Genomic DNA, 19,925 nt, shown 5'->3' on the forward strand with positions numbered 1-19,925 from the left:
TGACATCTGACCTCCAGCAGGCTGCTCTCCTGCTGACCACCTTGCTGTACCATCTTTCCAGATGAAGTGCTGCCCACCGTGGTGTCTCCAGAGGCTGGCTCCAGAAGGAGCTCCCGGGTTGTGTGGCCATAGGCTCCTCGAATGCAGGCTCCCTATATAAATGTTTTTCCCTCACAGCGCGGTAGATGGATGGTATCCTTTCCCTGAGCTGTTACCAGGAATGAATATTGCTTTCTCCATTGAGAGAGGCCATGCCTCCCAGGGAGTAGGCCTCTGACCTCCCCGCTCCTTCCCTCCGTTCCTTCTGTCCCCTGGCCTCCTCAGGTAAACCACTGAGATAAGTCAGAGCTCCCCACCCTGGGCCTCCCACCCACTCTTTATCTTTTTCTCTCGCTACCAAAAGGCCTGTAATTAGAAAACATTAGCAGGCTCCAAACAGCTTTCATACCTGAAACATCCTCTGTAATTGCACTCAGCAGTGCTCTTCCCTGGCTATTAATGTCACTTTTATGAAGCAATGAGGAACAAAACACCCTGAGGCACTTAAAACATTTTTTTATATAATATGCGTCTTTTAGGAATGGAAGTTTAAAATCACCTGCCTGACAGAGACAGTGATAGACAAAGGCACGGGAGCCGGGGAGGTGGGGCCCCAGGGAGAGGAAGACAGTCTACAGAGGTGCTGAGGTGCCCCTGCCACTCTGGGAAGAGTGCTAGGGCTTGGTGGGCTGAGGCCCAGTGGGACCCCAGGAGAGGAGAGGTGGGCCAACTGAGAGGCAAGGGCACCGTTCCGGCTGGCTTCGTCATTTGTCATTGCTCTCTCATGGGGCTTTTATATGAGATCTTCTCTGTGGGCGTGTGTGTGGGCCTTTAACAGAGAGGCCAATAGAATGTCACAGATGGCCAGTGTCATCGAGAAGAGTAGTTATTATATTGGTGGTATGACCATGTGTGTGTGGGCGGGGGGGATAAGGTAGGAGTGGAAGAGGGAGACAAATTAAGGGAGAGATGCTTCCCTAGCTCGCTTGCTGTATTAAAGAACTTTGGGAGTTGTGGTGGGTCACCAGAACCTTACTGTCTGGCAGATTGATCATCTTGCTCTTGGAAAGGGCTCAGAGCCACGATCAGCAGCAGAGCAGGAGAGGTTTCTGTCTGCAGACTCCGTGTGAGAACCCCAGAGGTCACCCAGTGCTCCTTCCCCCTTGTGGAGGAGCCTTCATATGCCCAGGTCGATAGGTGTCTCTGCTCTCCTCCGAAAAATTCCCGAGAAAGGCAGTCGCCCCACTGCATCCCAAGTTCCAACCCTAAAAGCCTCCTGCCGCTGGTACGTGAGCCTGAGGACCAAGGGCCTGATGATGGAGCTTCTCAAGTTGAAGGCAGGCGTGGCTCTCAGGGCAGCGGAAGGAAACAGGTCTCCTGACACAGGCACGAGGGCACAGCCGAGGTGGGTCAGCAGAGCCTGAACTCACAGCTCCAGCACACTACCTGCCTTGGTGAAGGAAAGAGAGGGGGAAGGGGGACAACTGGGTGGCTCAGTGATTGAGCATCTACCTTCGGCTCAGGGCGTGATCGCAGGGCCAGGGATTGAGTCCCACATCGGGCTCCCCACAGGGGGAGCTTCTCCCTCTGCCTGTGTTTCTGCCTCTCTCTCTGTGCCTCTCATGAATAAATAACTAAAACCTTAAAAAAGAAAGAAAAAGAAAGAAAAAGAAAGAAAGGAAAGAAAGAAAGAAAAAAAGAAAGAAAGAAAGAAAGAGAAAGAAGAAAGAAAGAAAGAAAGAAAGAAAGAAAGAAAGAAAGAAAGAAAGAAAGAAAGAAAGAAAGAAAGAAAGAAAGAAAGAAATGGGGCAAGAGGAAGCTTTAGAAGGAAGGTGAGGCAATTGCGAGGCCTCACAAAGACGGGTAGGTGGAAAACGGAAGAAGGGAGGGCAGAAGCGGCAGACACAGGTGGGCACCCTGAGTCTGGCTCTGGAGGCACGAGCCTGGTCTCTGTGGGAACAGAGCTGCCTTCCAATGATGCCTTTGGCTTTACCTCCCCTCACGGCCAAAGGTTCTAGAATCATCTGGCCCAAATCGCACTGTATGGCAGTCTCCCCTTACCCACAGTTTTACTTCCAAGGTTTTAGTTACTCATGGTGAGCTGCAGTCCAGAAGCAGAAGAGCCTCCTTCTGATGTATTGTCAGGAGGCCAGTCGTAGCCTAACGCGGTGTCACAATACCTACATCATTCCCCTCACTCCCTCTCATCCAGCGACGTTTTATCATCTCGCAGCATCACAAGAAGGGTGAGTGCCATACAGTCAGATATTTTAAGACAGAGATGCCACATTCATATGACTTTTGTTGCAGTAGATGGTTATAATAGTTCTATTTTTTTTTTGTTCTTGTTGTGAATCTTACTGTACCTGATTTATAAATTAAACTTTATCCTAACTATGTACACCCAGGGAAAACATATATAGGGTTCGGGACTATTTGCAGTTTCAGGCCTCATCTGGAGGTGTTGGAACAGGAACCCCACGGATAAAGGGGGGTTGCTGTACTTCTGGTGGTATAAAGGAGCAAGCCCAGCATCTGGAATCTAATGTCCTGGGTTTATTTCCATTTTCCTTTCCATTCTTTAACTCCTCTGAGCCCGTTTCCTGCCCTATCACATGGGTAATGTAAGATCTTGTTTGTACGGTGGTTGGCAGGATTAGATATTTACTTTTTTTTGTAAACTCTGAAGCTCAGTCAGTACCACTTGCCCTGACTAGTGACTCTGGCTTGAGGGACTTGACTAGCAAGGGGTGAGGGTGTGAACTGGTTGAGGGGGCCCTAGAGAAACAAGATCAGCATTCCAGTGTTTCCTTTGGGAAACTGCTCCAACGTGAATACCATCAGAGGGCCCACCCTGTTATTAATAACGATGTTATTGTTAACGATAGTGATAACCACCGCTACTACTAGTCCTCCTTAATTAAGCACCAGCTGTGTACCAGGCACTGAAAATTACTTGTCTGACCTCAGCGAACTCTCTCCAGGCCTGTGCAAGCCAGGTGCTATTCCTCCCACTCTACAGAGCAGACACGGAGAATCAGGGCGATTATCTAGAGTCACAGGACTGCTTGGGGGTGTTGCTGAGACTGACCCCAGGCCGGTCTGGACACAAAGTTCACTCTTGTACCTCTGCCCCCAAAGACTTATGAAGAAGGGATCTCAGAGTCATTTTGTCATTGAGAAACTGGGGAAGAGGGGCGAGGAGGGGCAAAGGTTTCCCTGTTTTCTACGAAGAGAAAGAGAAGGTTTGAGAGCCCTGTGCTAATGAGCAGTGCACATTTTAAGCACGACATGAATTGTTTTGTAAAGCAAGTTGTATGGGGAGAGGTGGAACAGATACTTGGTGATGTGTGCAGTTGGGGGCAGGGAGCACCAGGTCCGGGAGGACCTATAGGGATCCAGAGGAGGACACAGGTAGTCCCTGGGGATGGCTGGCTCCAGACAGTGATGCAGGAGCCTGGGGGTCAGCTTCCCCTCCTAGACCTCAGTGAATGTTCAGGCAATAGGACTCCTAGGAAGTGAGATGTATGAAGGGATGGGCCCCCATGAGTTGCTTTGTCCCATCCAGTGGCCTCATTGGCACTTCTGTAGAGCCAGCCCCTGCTCCATTTGAGGTGTTGCTGTGCCGATAGTATAGAGGGGGCGTCTAGTCATGGCACATCCTCTTCTCCATGGACCCTGTCCCATTCACCACTCTGGTGGCAGCATGTCCAGTGCACTGCCCAATGTTACAAAGGACAGCCAACAGGGAAAATGTTGGAGTTGAGGTTTGAACTTATCTTGCCGATGGAGAGCTCTGCCTTCAAACTAAGATGGTTAGTGGCGATGGTCTGCATTTACGTTTATACCTGAACAGCTCATTCTGCAGCAACAAGCCAGGGGCGAGCCAGGTGGGCAGTGCCCCAGGTGGCGGGGACTTGCATGTGGCTGGTCACTTACTCATGGGGACTGAGCACAGGATACAGAAGCAGGAGAGGCCAGGCTGAGCTTGTGGTATTTGGAGTAATCCAGGTACAAGTCACAGGTGATGGTGGTCCTGGTGTGTGCTGTGCTGGCCTGAGCATATCACCACAATGGGACCATTCTGGAAGCCGAGTTTTAAAAGAAATATTGGAAAATCTGGAGCATGCCTAGTGCTAGGGTCACTAGGGTGACCAGTGATCATGTTATTCAAAGAATCTTTGTGGACCTGGGAACCTCAACGCAAAGACAATCTGTAGCAAAGTCCGGGAGGCAAAGGAATGAGAGCAAAGCCCTCCCCAGGCTTCCCAGACCACACCCTAGCAGCTGCAGTCCCAGGAAAAAAATGCCTTGAAGTGGGTCACACACTGCGGCCACACTCTCACAATCAGAGGAGAGAGAAGACAGGGTGGAGGGCAGTGTGTCCTCTTCCCAGGCTAGATGTGATTTTCTTGAACCCTGAGAATGAGGATTTTTCCCCAACCTTGAGATGGCAGGAAGCCACGAAATTTAGGGAGACCAGCCTCTTCCATCCCCCACAGCTTGCTCTCTCGTCTCCAGGACGGCTCCAGCTGGCCACAGCCAGCCTGGCCCTGGTGCAGCCAGAACTCTCTGCTCTCATGCATTGAGGAGACCACGTCCCTAGCGGCTGGCCCAGTGTGGTGGCCCAGCTTCAGGCCAGCCTCAGGCCAGTCTCTGCTATGCGCGTCCTGAGCAGAGATCCCTCCGAGCTGCAGGGAAATGTCCTCAGTTTCTCCCATTGGTAGCTCTGCTCCTCCCTCATCAGTGGAACCCCGATCTGGGTAGAGCAGGATTAGGCAGCTGGGGCCTGGGGCCCTGCAGCTCCCGCCCCTGCCTTGTTCGACAAGGCCTTGTTGGACAGCAGTGAGGACCACATTCAATCGACAGCTTAAGATAATCACATGTGTGAGGCACTGGGATAATGACAGCTGAATACCCTGCCACGGTTGCCATAGTGACCAGCCAAGCACTGGTTCCCTCCTTTTTTTTTTTTCTTTCTTGTTTTCTGGGCCTCCTTGTTATCGGGCTGGCTGGTGGGGTGGGGGCTGAGTTTGGGAAATGGGAAAGAGGGGGGAAGGGGGAGGGGAGACCCAAGGGGGCAGCCCATTATACTCTCTTTAAATACCCCAGCTGGAGGTGTTTTAAATCCCAACAGAGACAGAGAGAAACAGTGTCTTAATCCCTAGCTCCCTGTGAATTATTTAAAGGGATCTTGTCAGAAGGATGAATTTGTCACTGTTGCAGTGTCAACAGCAGCAGCAGCTGTCATAATGGCTGAGGACCCCACTCCAGGCAGGGCCTGGTACAAAATGCTGCTGCCTGGTGGAAGTTACAGTGGCCCCGGGGGCTGTGGACAAGGAGCCCCCTCCGGAGGCACAAGCCTGCAGTGTTTCTCCTGGCGTGCTGGCAGAGACCGGGGTGTGAAATGTGCCAGGATGCAAAGAGATGCATGCCATCTGGACCTCGGGCCCAGCCAGCCTCGCTCTCTGTTAGTGGCTCCCAGAGCCGTGGGATCTCTGAGCAGTGAGAGGTGCTCACCCTGGCTGGAAGTGGGCAGAGTGGATCAGTGCTCGTAAGACGACTGGGGGAGGGGGGGGTCATACCCAAGAGAGGGCACACGGGCCCCACCTAGGCCCCAGCCAGCACCTGCAACCCCAACCGCACACAGGCACGTACCCACACATGCACACGCATGTGCAGGAACCAAAGAGGATACGCAGGTGCAAACAGCCGGACAGACAGGGAAGAGTCCTAGATCATACACACCATGGAAGGGGAGCCAAGACTTTTAAGGAAAAATAACAGGCCTGTGCTCAGGGAGGGGCTAAGCATATGTCTGGGGGGGGGCGCTGATATCATAATAGCTGACTTGCAAGGGGTCCCTAACTCAGATTTAAGTACTTGACGTGAATTGTCATGTTTAATCCTTACGACCATCTCACAAGGTAGGTGCTGTTAGTGTCCCTGCGACAGAGGAGCAGCCGAGGCTGAGAGAGGTTTAAAGACTTGCCCACGGTCACACAGCTGCATCTGGCTGACTCCCGAGTCTGTGAATTGAACTCTTGTGCTGAACCGGGGGTCACCACGACTTCTGGAGTCCTGTGTGAGGCATGGTGACAGCAGTGCTTCTTAATCCCAACCCTTTTGGAGTAAGCACAAAAATCTCTTTCCCAGCGATCCGGATGTGTTTCTGCTTGGGGCCATTTCTCCTGCTTCCACCTCAAAGGCGATATTTCTTGCATTTTTCCATCCAGTCTTTTTTAAAAGGATTTTGTAGAAACTTTTAGAGACTGCACTGGGAAACAATGAGTATGTTTTCCATATTCTAATCATTTCCGTACCTAACTGTGTCCCGTACTCCCCTCCCAGTGCTCCTCTGCATGGCAGAGAGTAAGTGAATAGTTGATGGAATGCGCTGCTCTGTACCACTGCAGTAGCAAAGCCCTTTCCAGCAGCCCCCGCCTCAAGGTAGCCAGTCCAGTTCTTGGGCAGGCACACCACATGGAGCCATGGTAATGAGTGGGGGCCGTTCCTTCCTCCCGGCCTAGCACATCTGGGAGGTAAATTAAGGCTATTGGGAGGTGGGCTAGTGCTTGCAGCCCTCAGGAGGGCCATTGAGTACATCTCCGCCTTGGTTGGTTGGTGTACTAAATGGTAGATCCCTCAGGGCTTGTAAGAATTTATGCCCCATGGACCACATTTTACATTTTAATTAGTCCTCTAGCTTATCTAATATCTCAGCTTTTTCAGACTTAGCCTACTGTCTACACAGTGGCCACGTGCTTGGGGTCCAGGCCGATTGGATGGCAGTACCAGCCCAGCCCGAGCAATCTGCTACCCCAAAGAATCAGGGGCCTCCTGTGGGCTCTGTGAAGTTGTGTGCTGTCGGGCCTCAGTGGGCTTCCTGTTCAGAGAGGCAGCCGTCTCTAACTGGGGTCTGAAAGTGGGTCTTTGGGTTTCCTCTGATTGGGCGGTGCCGGGGAGGTTCCATATGGTTCCGTTGGGTGTGTTGGCAGTGACGGTTTGCAAAATAACAGGTTCCCTCAAACAGCAGTCTGTGCCCAAATATGGACTGAAGGAAACCTAAGCCTGTGCACGGAGTCCAATGTCATCTCCTCGCGGTTTGAACTGGTAGCTGACAGGGCTCCAGGGATTGCCTAGTTGAGAGAAGGGAATCCATGCTGAAACCTGCCCAGAGGAAGCCTGGAGATTTCAGGAGGGGCAGGGAAGGGGGCCACTGGCCCTCTCTCCGGGCCTCTGAGGAAGTGGATTTCGTCCCTTTAGTCCTACTGTTCTGCTGACCAGACACGGGATTATTTATCCAAGGTGGAGGAGACGATTTCCACATCCTGATGTGTCAGCCAGAGATGGATCCTGTGGTTAACCTAACAATGGTGATGCTGCTGATGATGATAGTGGAAATGATAATTGGTACCTCCTGAATGGAAGTTGCGTGCAGGCACACGGTGCAAGATAAGTTACTTACACGATCTTTCGGTTCTCCCGGCACCCACCAAGGTAAACAGTCTTTTGCAGGTGAGGAAACTAATGCTCAGAAAGTCGTCCATGGTTATAGCCAGAGCTATAACTGGCAGAGGTGGGGCCCGCCTGGCCTCTGGCAACCTCTCCTGCCTCACATCCTCCCTTTTCCCCTTGCCCTGTGAGATTTGACAGCCACCCTGGCTTCCGGGCTTTCTTGGCAATGGACTAGGCACATTCCTGCTCCAGAGCATTCATTCTTGTTCTCTGAGCCTGGAACACCCCTCTGTCTGGTGCTCTCTAGGCTGGTGGCTCTTGGTGTCATTTAGATCCCTGCTTAAAAGGGGACCTTCCCTGATGACCCCACTGCCAGCTGTCATTCCGTCCCCTTATCTGTTCCTCAAGTGTATTTAACAGTCTGACTTGATATTATTCGTTTGCTGGTTCATCCTTTGGCTCACTCTATTAGAATACGAAGTCCATGAGGGCAGGGACTTTGTCTCTTGCTCACTGTTGGGTCACCAACACCCAGAGAACACTGCTTGGGGGTGTAATAGATGCTTGATTCTTTATTTTAAAAAGTGAGTTAAATGCGCTGGGCTTCATACAAATCAGAATAGCTGGGATCTTGTTAGGCTAATAGAGGCCAAAAAGCCGGTTTCAATTATATCTTCCTCCTAAATAGCAGTGTCCAGAGGAAGTGTCCTTCCCGGTCAGGCCCCAGGGAAATGGCTTATTCAGGGCAATTCTTAGGATGCAGCATCATGGTAGCCTTTGGGCTTTTGGGAGGGGCAGGGTCTACAGGGGGATGTTGCAGCAGTCCAGGGAGCAGGTAATTATCACAAATCTTTCCAAAACTCCATACTTGGAACTATCAGCTTGCTTCTCTTCACTTTATTTTATAGTAGCTCTTCATTTTTGAGCAAGAAATATTATTTCTTAGCTTGTTCATCCATCTGACTCATCAGATTTGGCTCCAAGTGCTTTTGTCTGTTTCTGAACTCCAAATCCACTCTTGGAGGATAAAGAATGTGTTTGAGTTTCTGAAGGTTGTTCTAGAAGTCAGTGTAGATGGGCAGGTAGATAGAATCCATGGCAGTGGTTTTGAAGGGGAACAGCATGTTTTAGACACACACACATCCAGACTGCAGATAGTGAATATACACCCAATATGCACTGTTCAAATGTCAACAGACACTGCTGGTCACTACTGAGCAACAGACCTGCAAGATCTGACTTCCAACAAGCAAGTTTAACAAATCTAGATCTTTGGAGGAACCTAGAGGTGTCTTTCTCATACATCAAAGTCATGGTCTCAAAGCCTGAACAAGTACTTTCTAATGGTTGTCACTGTTTTCTTTACTATGCTTATCTCAAGGACAGGTGGTCCATTTGCATCAATAATAGTGCTCTTTCAAAGGCTGTTAATATTCTGCTGGTTGTGCAAAGCTGCTCCATTTCTTCTCCCAGCCATAAGTTAGCCTGGTGTCACCAGCAGTAAGTCCTCAGGAAAGGACCGGGGGCTAAGGAGGCAGAGAAGTTAAGGAACAGACCAGGGCCTTACTCATTCCCTCAATCTTCCAGTATTTTTTTTTTAAGATTTATTTATTTATTTATTCATGAGAGGCAGAGAGAGAGAGAGAGAGAGAGAGAGAGGCAGAGACACAGGCAGAGGGAGAAGCAGGCTCCATGCTGAGAGCCTGACACGGGACTCCATCCTGGGACTCCAGGATCACGCCCTGGGCTGAAGGCAGGCGCCAAACTGCTGAGCCACCCAGGGATCCCTCGGTCTTCCAGTATTTATTGAGGGCTAGGCGCTGGGATTATGGAGAGGTTCCCAGCACAGTGCAGCTCACTAGGGACAAGCCCGTGGGGAGGATGGATTTGTGTTTTAGAAAACTCACTGGACAGGGGCGTTAAAGAGAAAGCCTGGCAGAGTGACCAGGAAGGGGAGGGATGTCAGTGGGGAAAGGGGCAGACCGCATGGATGAGCTATGGAGGAGAAGAGAGATGTGGGTTTGGCACCTCAGCTCCGCGATGGGCGACAGAAATGGGTGGGGGGGAGTCCAGAGTGCTTCCTGGATCCCTGGCACAGAGACTGGCTGGTGGAGGTGCCATCCGTGCACAGGAGGACTGCAGAGAGCGTGGGGGAGCGCCAAGTCTTCATCAGGAGGCGTCCAGCAGGCAGCTAGGGAAAGAGTCTAGGGGCACTGGGGAGAGGTGGAAGTTGGTGATAGATCTTCAGGAGGTTGCAAACTTATGTGTGGACATCTTCTAGGGTAAAAAGTGAGAGGAGAAGGGATTCCTGAGAAACCAGTGGATCTCACTGGTCCCAGATATTACTGAATAAAAATGCAGCGGTGTAGTAGCAGTGCTGCAAAGCTAAATGCATAGAATTACTGTGCTTGTCGAAATCAACTAATAAATTAGTCAAAACATAATTCCCTGTCCTCAAGGAGCTCACAGCCTGGTAGCGGAATCCAAAGTCCTACACGAAGCAATTAACAAATCGTTCAAAACGATGTATTATGAAATGCTAAATTGTGTGGAATAAGCTCAATCATGCTTTTAAGCATTCGGGAAAACAGTAGCTGAATATAAGTTAGGAAGGCGTCGTGGAGAACAGAATACCTGAGCCCCCTCACAGGAGGGAGCTACACGGAGAGCTTGGCTCTCGCACTCCTCAGCTGCCCGACTTCAGACCAACTATTGAATGTCTCTGGGCCTCAGTGTGCCCATGTGTCAATGAAAGGTTTCCATCAACATGATCTACAGTGGATTCCAGCCAGGTTGGTTATCCTCTGGTTCTGTGTCTTGGAGGAATGGGATGAGGGTAGAAGAAAGGAGTTAAGGGCCAGTCAGAACAGCAACAACATCAGGAGGCAGGGATGGCCACTGTCTCCATGTGCAGATGTGAGAGGATGTATCCCTGGTTTGAATCCTTGCCATCTCTTGCCTGGTCTGTTGTCATTACTTTCTGACAAACAGCAAATCAGGGCATAAGTCCAGGCATTAAGTAATGCCAGCCCTAGCACATGGTCATGGGAATGCAAGAGAGAAGCCAAATAAAAGGAACATTGTTCTGGAAGAAATGGCAAATTATGGTGACAAAGTGGGTGTGTTGCACATGGAGGATGCTTTTGGCCTGACACCTGCCTGGCTCCAGGCTGCAAAATCAAGTGGTCCTTGAGTGGGCTCCTGGACCCAAGATTCTGATCCCATCTTTGGACCACCCTAATGATTCTACTCAGGCTCCCAGAATCAATGATAGGGATTCCACTTCCTTGGTCACCTGTCCCCTCTCTAGATGCCATCTTTGCCTCAATTCAGGCATCACTTATTCATTCACAAATGAACTTGGTCAAGCAAATGCTGATCACTTGGGATATAGGGATAAAGGCATGAGAAGGGCATCCCTGGCTCAGTGGACAGGACAAGCAAGGGCCTGAACTTGCAATGGGCATGCCTTTTGTGGGTAATAGAGACCAAGCCAACATTGTTGGGGTGTCGAGGAGTAGGCTGGATCAGATAACAAAGAATGTTTTATTTTTTAATTTTATTTTTTAAAGATTTAATTTATTTATTCATGAGAGACACAAGGAGAGAGAGAGGCAGAGACACAGGCAGAGAAAGTAGCAGGCTCCATGCAGGGAGCCCGACGTGGGACTTGATCCTGGGTCTCCAGGATCACGCTGGGCTGAAAGTGGTGCTAAACTGCTGAGTGACCCGGGCTGCCCAAAGAATTTTTTAAAAAGATTTATTTATTCTTTTTAGAGTGGGATAGAAAGCATGAGCAGGGGGAGAGGCAGGAGGAGAGGGAGAGAGAGAATCTCCAGCAGACTCCCCACTGAGCACAGAACCCCACTGAGGGTTTGATCTCATATGCTGAGTTCATGACCTGAGCTGAAACGAAGAGTCAGACAACCGAATGAGCCACTCAGGTACCCCAAAGACATTTTTTAAAAGCTAGATTGAGGTGTTAGTTACATGTCATAAATTTATTCACTTGAATTGTATAGTTCAATAATTTTTAGTAAGTTTACAGAATTCTATAGTTATCACCATACATTATGCCATTTTAGAACATTTCTATCACCTCCAAAAAAGATTCTTCTGCCCGTTTGAAATTACTCCCCATTCCCATCTCCAATGTCAGGGAAATAATAAGACTTTTCTATCTACAGATTTGCCTTTTCTGGACAGTCCATGTATGAGGCATTATGCAATATATGGTCTCTTAAGTCAAGTTTCTTTCAGTTAGCATAATGTTTTAGAGGTTTGTCCATGTCACATGTACCAGCAATTCATTCTTTTTTATTTCAGAATGGTATTCCATTGTCTGGCCACATCACATTTTATTTATGTGTTTACTAGTTGATGGACATTAACATGGGTCTTAGGTTCTGTATTGGAGTGCGGATGAGAGCTCCAAGAAGGGAGGACTCAAGTCAGATTGTAATGCAGGATTATGAATTTTAGTCCACAAATAAAGATGCATAAGAAAGGTCCTGGACCTTATTTTTTTTTTCAGTCAAATTATTTCAGACTCTGAGTACTCCCTATCCCACAGATTGGTGAGAATTTCTGCCGCAATTAAGGTTTTTTTCGACCATGCTTGTGCAAAACTCCCAGAGGTTCCACTCAGAGCAAATTGGAGAAGGCTTCTATCTTGTCCATAAGCCCATGATCCTCTGAGGTCCAGCCACCTCCAGGTGTTGTGAGCAGATATAAAACTCTGGAAGTGGTGGTGGCTGCAGGTCACAACTGTTCATACCTATCTTTATATATATAAAAGAATATCTGAGGCTTGATCCTACAAGCGAATGGCTGGGTCTAAGGGTATATGCAGTTATAGTTTTGGTAAATAAAACCAAAATTTTTATAGAGGCTGTATCAATTTGCCCTTCATCTAGCTACATATCAGAGCGCATATTTTCCACATCTTCTCCAACACAGTGTGCTATCAAACTTCTGTCCCCCCCCAACAAATGTGTCACAATGTGGTTAATTATCACTTTGATGATATTAAATGATGTTCAGTATCTTTTCATAAGTTTATGAGTTGTATCTATCTCTTTTGTAGTGAGCAGTTTGTTAGTATCCTTTGCTTGTTTTTGTATTTCATTAATGATATATAGATTATCTTTATATATTAGGGGAAATTAACACTTTATCCATGATAAATTACAAATAGTTTCTTCCCAGCATGTTTCCATTTTTTTTTCTCCTTTTGATTTTATTTCTGGCCAGTTTTGCTATGCCCTTAACAAAAATCGTGTAGAGTTGAATAGATCAGTCGGTTCATTTGTGGCTTCTGAGTTTCATGTTGTAATTACTATACATAAATTGTCCATGATTTCTTTTAGTATGTTTGTGGTTTCATTTTTAATGTTTAAAGCTCTGATTCACTAAGAATTTCTCCTGGAAGTAAGGAATGAGGCATGGATGCAAAGTTGTTTTTTCCCAGATGGTTACTCGGTTATTGCGATGATTTCTTAAAATGATGTACCTTTCCCCTATTGATCTGAGCTGTGGCCAACATTTTAAATGTTGAAAAAAATTTCTGATATGACTTCTAAAATATTTCATCAGTCGTACTGTCACCAGTAGGCTTGCGAGTGCCCTTTGCTCCAGATCCTTACCAAGACTTTGTATTTTGTCTTTCTAATTTTTTGCCAAGCCGATAAGCAAATTATGGTGCTTTGTTGTCGTTTTAATGGGAAAAGACAATTATATAAAGGAACACAGGAGGCAGTATGTCAGATGTCTGGAAGGAGAGGCTGAGAAGCTGCCAGTGAACAGAGACCTTTAGGAAATGAGCTTTGGGACAGGCTGTGAGAGTGCGTTCCAGGGACTGGGGCCGGCACAGGCCTTGGCTGAAAGAATCTGGATATTACATGTCAGTGGGGTAGGATATCCAGTACTGGTAGGCTCCTCTTTTATGGGGAGCTGGGAGGCAGTGTGCCCAGGGACACAGTGTGGCTCAAAGTCTGGTTGGAGAGATAGAGCCAATGCGTGAAGAGTGTTAAGGGGATGCGTGGCCCGTGGTCTGGTCAAGTGTCTCTCTGGCCCCTGCCCAACACTTGGCTCATGAGAACCTAGGGATGCTATCCCAGGGTATCTTTTTAGTAGCCACAGGTCTAGTGCAACCTATAGCCATGTGTTGCCAGAACCACTCTACCCACCTCCAGTTGTCCCACCCATGCATTGAGGTGGCCTTCCAACCCAGTTTCTACATCAGAGAAATCTTCTGAAACCTCAGCTCTGATCACCTGTATTTTCCTCACTAAAACTCATCAGTGACTACCAGTTCCCCTCAGGATGAGATTCAGAGTTCTAGGCCAGACTCATCCTTTCCTCAGTCTTATTCCTGCACCTGCAGTTTTTAAGACTCTTCTGTCATAAGGGAGACATGACTCCACGGCACCAGGCCATATTTTACTCCCACAACCCCCCCCCAACCCCAACACACACACACTCTTTCTCTGTCCCTCTGGGCACCCTGCAGACACACATTCCTCCTGACTAACTTCTATCTGTCCCTTCTCTCTCAGTTTGGAGAGCCTTCGGTGACGCTCTTCTGTGTATCAGGTACATCCCCCCTTCCTGACACCCTGTAATTTCCCCTCACAGCAGTTAGCACGAGTGTCATTATTTTGTTATTTTAATAAGCATTTGTCTAATTTCTGTTTCTCTCACTAGATTATAAGCTTCATATTGTTGTATCCCCAGTGGCTAATAGAACGCCTGGCATAAAGTTGGCATTCAGTAAATATTTTTTCCATTGATGAATGAACGAGGTATAACTCTAAAGCAGTGAGGCTGATTCCAAATATCACAAACAAATAACAGCATTTATCCCTCCCTGCTAGGAATGCCAAGCCACCCTCATCTCCGTTTGCCAGAAGATTCTCTGTCTTCAAGGTTCCCAGCCCTAACTGCCACTTGCCTGGAAGGCGTTCATACCTCCTCTCGCCCACTCCGATCGCGTTTTCCAATCCCTGTCGTACCTACTGGCAGGGGAATGAAAGGGAGAAAGAAATGAATGCGAGGCATTGTCATGGCCTTTCCCCAAACATCAGGGAGTTATGATCTCTCCCTAAGCATCTCTCCTTTCTCTCAATTTCCCTCTCCCCTTTCCCTTTGAATAGACAGCTGTATTCCTCCTAATTTGCTTTGATCACTCCCTTAGGAGCTGTCATGGCATCATTTAAATCTGTGTAGGATTTTATAACTCGGGTCACCCAGTATGATTCCTCATTTTACAGATGAGAAAACTGAGGCCCAGAGAGGTTAATGTTTGAAACTATTGCTTCTGTTGGGTCTTATGATACCAATCAGTGTCATGTTCTAAGATAAATGTTCTCAATATCCCAGCTCTGTAAGAGTAGAAATGCCTCATTCTGTCTACTTAAGACCTGCTGGTGGTGCCAGTCTCGGTGCTAAGATGAACCCTGAAAGGTGGGCTTCCCGTCCTGCTCCCATGCAGTAAAGCTGCAGTGGTCTTGAGTGGGTCAGGGACTCTGGCTGGGACAGGTCCCTGTCCTAAATGGGGCTACAGGCTTCACCTGTGCATTGACAAAGGCGCCTTGAGTTTGTGTAGAGACCTCACACAGCCCAGCTGAAGTCTTCCTCCCTGTAGTATCCTGTTTAAACACTTGCAGAACAGCAGGAAAAAACAAACAAACAAACAAAACAAAACAAAACAAAAAAACAAAAAAACCTGTCCTTCCCTCAGAAGTCACTTAGGGTCAACTGGGAAAATGGTATCTCAGAATGGCCATGGAAGGGAGAGAGTTCTGAAAATCTGAACTAAAACAACTGTCAGCAAATTCTCCTCAGTATATTTGCTTCTGGTTCCAAAAACCCAGGCAAGCAGAACATAACTTTAACCAACACACTTAAATAGAACATAACTCAATCTTTAAGAAGGAGTAAAAGTTGTTTCCTTGGCATCTACAGAATCAATAAGAAATCAAGCAAACTCCAGGTGAGGTTTGGCAGTGTGGAAGGATCTGGAAGGAGCTTACCCAGGACTCCATACTGGGGAAGGGACCTCACCCAGAGGTGCTGGAAGGGGCTGGGGGGAAGGGCCTTGGATGGATTGCTAGTCTGCTGCTTGGGAGGTGGGGCCTGGGCTGCAGGAGTGACTGTGAGGTTACTCCACAGGCCTGGGCGGGCAGGACCAGCTCTCCCTGTGCCCATTTTTCCTCCATGCCATGCCTGGTCTTCAGATGCTTTGGCGCATGCTCGAAGGATAGCCTGGCTCTCCCCCTCTTACAGGGGGCTTAATTCTGTGTAAGAAGCAACTGTGTATATTTCCCCTACACACAAGATGGACTTCAACTTTCTAAATGAAGAATTCTAGTTTGTACGCTTCAGCTCCACACTGTGAACAATAAGCCATTAGCAGCACAGTAGTTAAAGAAATGAGTGGTACTATTTTCTACTTTTTTTTTTTTTAGTGCCACTGCTAAATATTAAGATCAAGGATCTTAATTTATTTTTTCTTTTCACTATTTAAGAAGCTTAATTTCATCTGTCACTTACTTGTTTCTGGCAAGCAGAACACAATTTAAGGAACACATTGAAACTTCCTGGAACTACCCCCAGTTCTTGAGGTCAGCATCCGGAGAGCTCCCCAGTAGGGAGAGCTGCTTCCTCTTCCAGCCCAAGGAAGGAAGAATGACCTGGTGACTCTTCTTTGGCTCCTGCCAAAGAGTGGCTTGGTTAAGGAAGCTGTGACTTTATGAACCTCCTGCCCCTTTTTACCTGTTACTGAAATAAGTTAGTAGGTGCATTTCTTGGGCCATTCAAAACACTTCTTCCTCTCTCCTTTCTATCCTGTCTCCTCTTATGGCCATGTGACCATGGGCAAATTGCATATCTTTTCATCTGTAAATTGGGGTGACAGTATCTAGTTTTCAATGTTATAGGGACGATCAAGAGATGGCACTTAATAAATACAGTGTTTCTCTTCTCCTTCCCACCTACAGGGCTGCTAAAAATGAGTTTTCTTTTCCAATGTGAAGTGTGCTGTCTCTCTCCTGCTAAGAAGCTCTCCTTCCTCCCTGTGTGACACCCTCCAGCATCTTCTTCCATCCTGTCCCTACTTGCAGTTTGCAGTTTGCACACAATGAAGTTTGCTTTGTTCCTTAAGGTTCTCACGTAGCAGCCCCTACTCCTTTTTTTTTTTTTTTTTTTTTTTTGCTAGCAAAGTAAACGTTATTATGGCCCTGAGGTTGGAGCTCCAGGTCCTGCAGAACACTTGAGAGTTGGGGCCAAGGCCTCTCGTGTTGGCCTCAGCAACTCCATCCCTTTCAGACTCAGGTGGAGAGAGGCTGGTTGGGGGAGACCTGGGGTCACAGCACATGCCGCGGAGGAAGGCCACCCTGCCTGCTAAGCTAGTCAGCTCTCCCTTGATCGGTCACTGCAGCCAGACCACTCCTGCCTCCTCATTTCTTGGATCCTGGCTTTTTAGGTTTGAGTGTGGGTTTGGCCTTTTTCATAGGACTCTTGTCTCCCACCAGTTTTCTGGTCTAGGTCTTTCAAAGGGATCAATGTTATTAAACAAAAGTTTATGAGAATCTATGCTTGTTGAGAAATTCTTAAAAGCCTCGTATTCATATGCTTTTCACAACTCCAAAGGTGCTTTACCACCATAAAAGAATTAGGTTCAGAACTGAAGCTTTCCAAGATGAGGAATGACCTGTAGTCAGACCCCTCATCCACAGAGTGGCTGTGGAGAGGAGAGACTGTGGCCCTTATGTATCAAGTCCCTGCTGGGCGGGAAGCTGCAGGTTGACCCTGTGGATGTAATGAGCCAGAGTCACAGCAGGAGCCGCTGTCTGTTAGGTGCAGAAGGGCTTCCTAGAGTGAAGTCTATTATATGTCAGGATGGCCAGCAGAGAAATCTTTGAAATCTGCTTATTAGGAGGTCTTTAAAAGCAGGTTAGAGAGGTGGCTGGGTGGCTTAGTTGGTTAAGTGTCTGCCTTTGGCTTGAGGTTGTGATCTCAAAATCCTGGGATCCAGTTCCATGTTGGGCTCCCTTCTTAGCGGGGAGTCGTCTTCTCCCTCTCCCTCTGCCTCTCCTCTCCCTGCTCATGCTCTCTTTCTCTCAAATAAATAAAGCCTTTACAAGGAAAAAAAAAAAAAAAAACAAGTTAAGGTTAGGTGTGCTCATTCATTAAACCAGGCAGCTAGACTGGTGAGCTCGTAAGGCCCCCTCCAGCACCAGGCTTCTCTGCTGCCTCTCGTTGTCTTCTCACCCTCTCTTTTGTGTTTTTGCATGTGTTCATCCGTGGCCGGCTTGGGACAGTGGGAGGAAGTCAGTGGCTATGATGAAAACCTGAACACCATCCGCACCTACCAAGTGTGCAACGTCTTTGAGCCCAACCAGAACAACTGGCTACTCACCACCTTCATCCACCGGCGGGGGGCCCATCGCATCTACGCAGAGATGCGCTTCACTGTGAGGGATTGCAGCAGCCTCCCCAACGTCCCTGGCTCCTGTAAGGAGACCTTCAACCTGTACTACTATGAGACTGACTCAGTTATTGCCACCAAGAAGTCAGCCTTCTGGTCTGAGGCCCCCTACCTCAAAGTAGACACCATTGCTGCAGATGAGAGCTTCTCCCAGGTGGACTTCGGGGGAAGGTTGATGAAGGTCAACACAGAAGTCAGAAGCTTTGGGCCTCTCACCCGGAATGGTTTTTACCTCGCTTTCCAGGATTACGGAGCCTGTATGTCTCTCCTTTCTGTTCGTGTCTTCTTCAAGAAGTGTCCCAGCATTGTGCAAAATTTTGCCGTGTTTCCAGAGACCATGACTGGGGCCGAGAGTACATCTCTGGTGATTGCCCGGGGGACATGTATCCCCAACGCAGAGGAAGTAGACGTGCCCATCAAACTCTACTGCAACGGGGATGGAGAGTGGATGGTGCCCATTGGGCGCTGCACCTGCAAGCCTGGCTATGAGCCTGAGAACAGTGTGGCCTGCAAGGGTAAGTCCTGGGGCCTCTTAAGGCCTCTGCTTCCTGCCCACCTGGGGTGGGGCCCAATCTGCCAATTTTCCCCACTTCCAGCCCTGGGTCATAAAGGAACAGAAGAGCCTAATGGCTTGTTCTAAAGCTCTGAGGAACCTACATTCCCAGTGCTAGGCATGATGAGTTTTCAACTGTGTCCAACCAGAATGTTGGTATTCATGGTGGGAGAAGAGATAGGGAGAACTCCAAATGGTAGATAATAACTTAATAACCACTTACTTATATTTAGTTTTGGGCCACGGACCTTCATATTCCCTCGCACATGCACATGTGTGCTCTCTCCCTCTTCCCCTGCCCTCCCCTACCACAGACACACACACCCCTGCATCATGTTAGGACCCATGTTCTGAGGCATGGAGAATGTGGGTTGCCATAGACAGTTCACTCAAGGGTAGTTAAGAAGTGGCTGAATTTGGAAAATATTTTAAGTCATTTCAGTTCGGTTCCCTGACTACCCAACTTGGCCCCGCACCTGTGTAGCTCATTACCTCAAAGTCCTACGCTCAGCTGTCTTACCCCAGGGACTCAATGCCAGGTCCTGGGGCAGGGATGGGGGCTAGCTTTCATGTGTCCTGGAAGAAGGTGAGCTGTTAGAGATGGGGGGAAGTGGTACCAACTATTGTGTTACTTTTGCTTGAACGATACAGAATGGTGCGGCCTTTGTAGTTTGGGAGTGTCAAGGAACTGTGTGCTCATACTGGCTCTGCTCAGTCCAGGAGAGCACATGTCTAAAACCTGGTAATGAATGAGCTGAACTGGCTTGAAATTCTTCTCTGAGGGTAACTAAGAGGGTCTCGAGAGCCTATACAGCTCATTTCTCCAGTAAGTTCATGGGAGCTTGAACACGTGTAGCAGACATTAAGAGCTGGGGAAGAGAACACTGTTCTCTTACTACATTTTGCCCATGACAGTCAAAGTTTCAGATTCACATAAACCTCAGAAATGACCACCATGCCCCTAACTCATCGTTTAGGTTGCTTTGGACCACTGGGGGACAAGTTGAGGCTGTATTTGCTCCTTCTGCTCTGCTGTGGGCTCCCTGTCAGCTCTCCTCCCCATTGTCACCCACCTCCCCACCTGAACACCAGACTGCCCTTGCCTGTCTCCCGCCCCCACTCACTCAGCTCCCCAGATGCCTGCAGCCACACACCAGGCACAGGATTGCCAATGCCCTTCAGCTCAGCAGTCCTTTGGACTCAGCTAATTGCTTGGGCTGGGGCACTCCTGCAGCCTCTCTGAGGACTGCTGAGAGCAGAGAGCCCGGCCTTTGTATCTTTATTGGATTTCTTGGTGATGGGACCTGTGATGGATGGTGTGGAAACAGAGGGGAGAGAGTGCCAGAGTGAGTGATGAATCAAGGCAGACAGTTTTAAAACCAGCCT

The 19,925-nt window shown here is 48.4% G+C and overlaps 1 protein-coding gene across 3 annotated transcripts in view; it reads left to right on the forward strand.

Annotated features, from left to right (window-relative positions):
• EPHB1 (EPH receptor B1) overlaps nucleotides 1–19,925 on the forward strand; it is a 474,596-nt gene that overhangs the window by 189,497 nt on the left and 265,174 nt on the right. For all 3 annotated transcript variants that reach the window (XM_038570949.1, XM_038570950.1, XM_038570948.1), the window contains one exon: nucleotides 17,820–18,501. In XM_038570949.1, coding sequence (XP_038426877.1) covers nucleotides 17,820–18,501 — 682 coding nt within the window. The remainder of the gene's footprint in view (nucleotides 1–17,819; nucleotides 18,502–19,925) is intronic.

The sequence above is a fragment of the Canis lupus genome, chromosome 23 (assembly GCF_011100685.1).
Source record: "Canis lupus familiaris isolate Mischka breed German Shepherd chromosome 23, alternate assembly UU_Cfam_GSD_1.0, whole genome shotgun sequence".
NCBI lineage: Eukaryota > Metazoa > Chordata > Mammalia > Carnivora > Canidae > Canis > Canis lupus.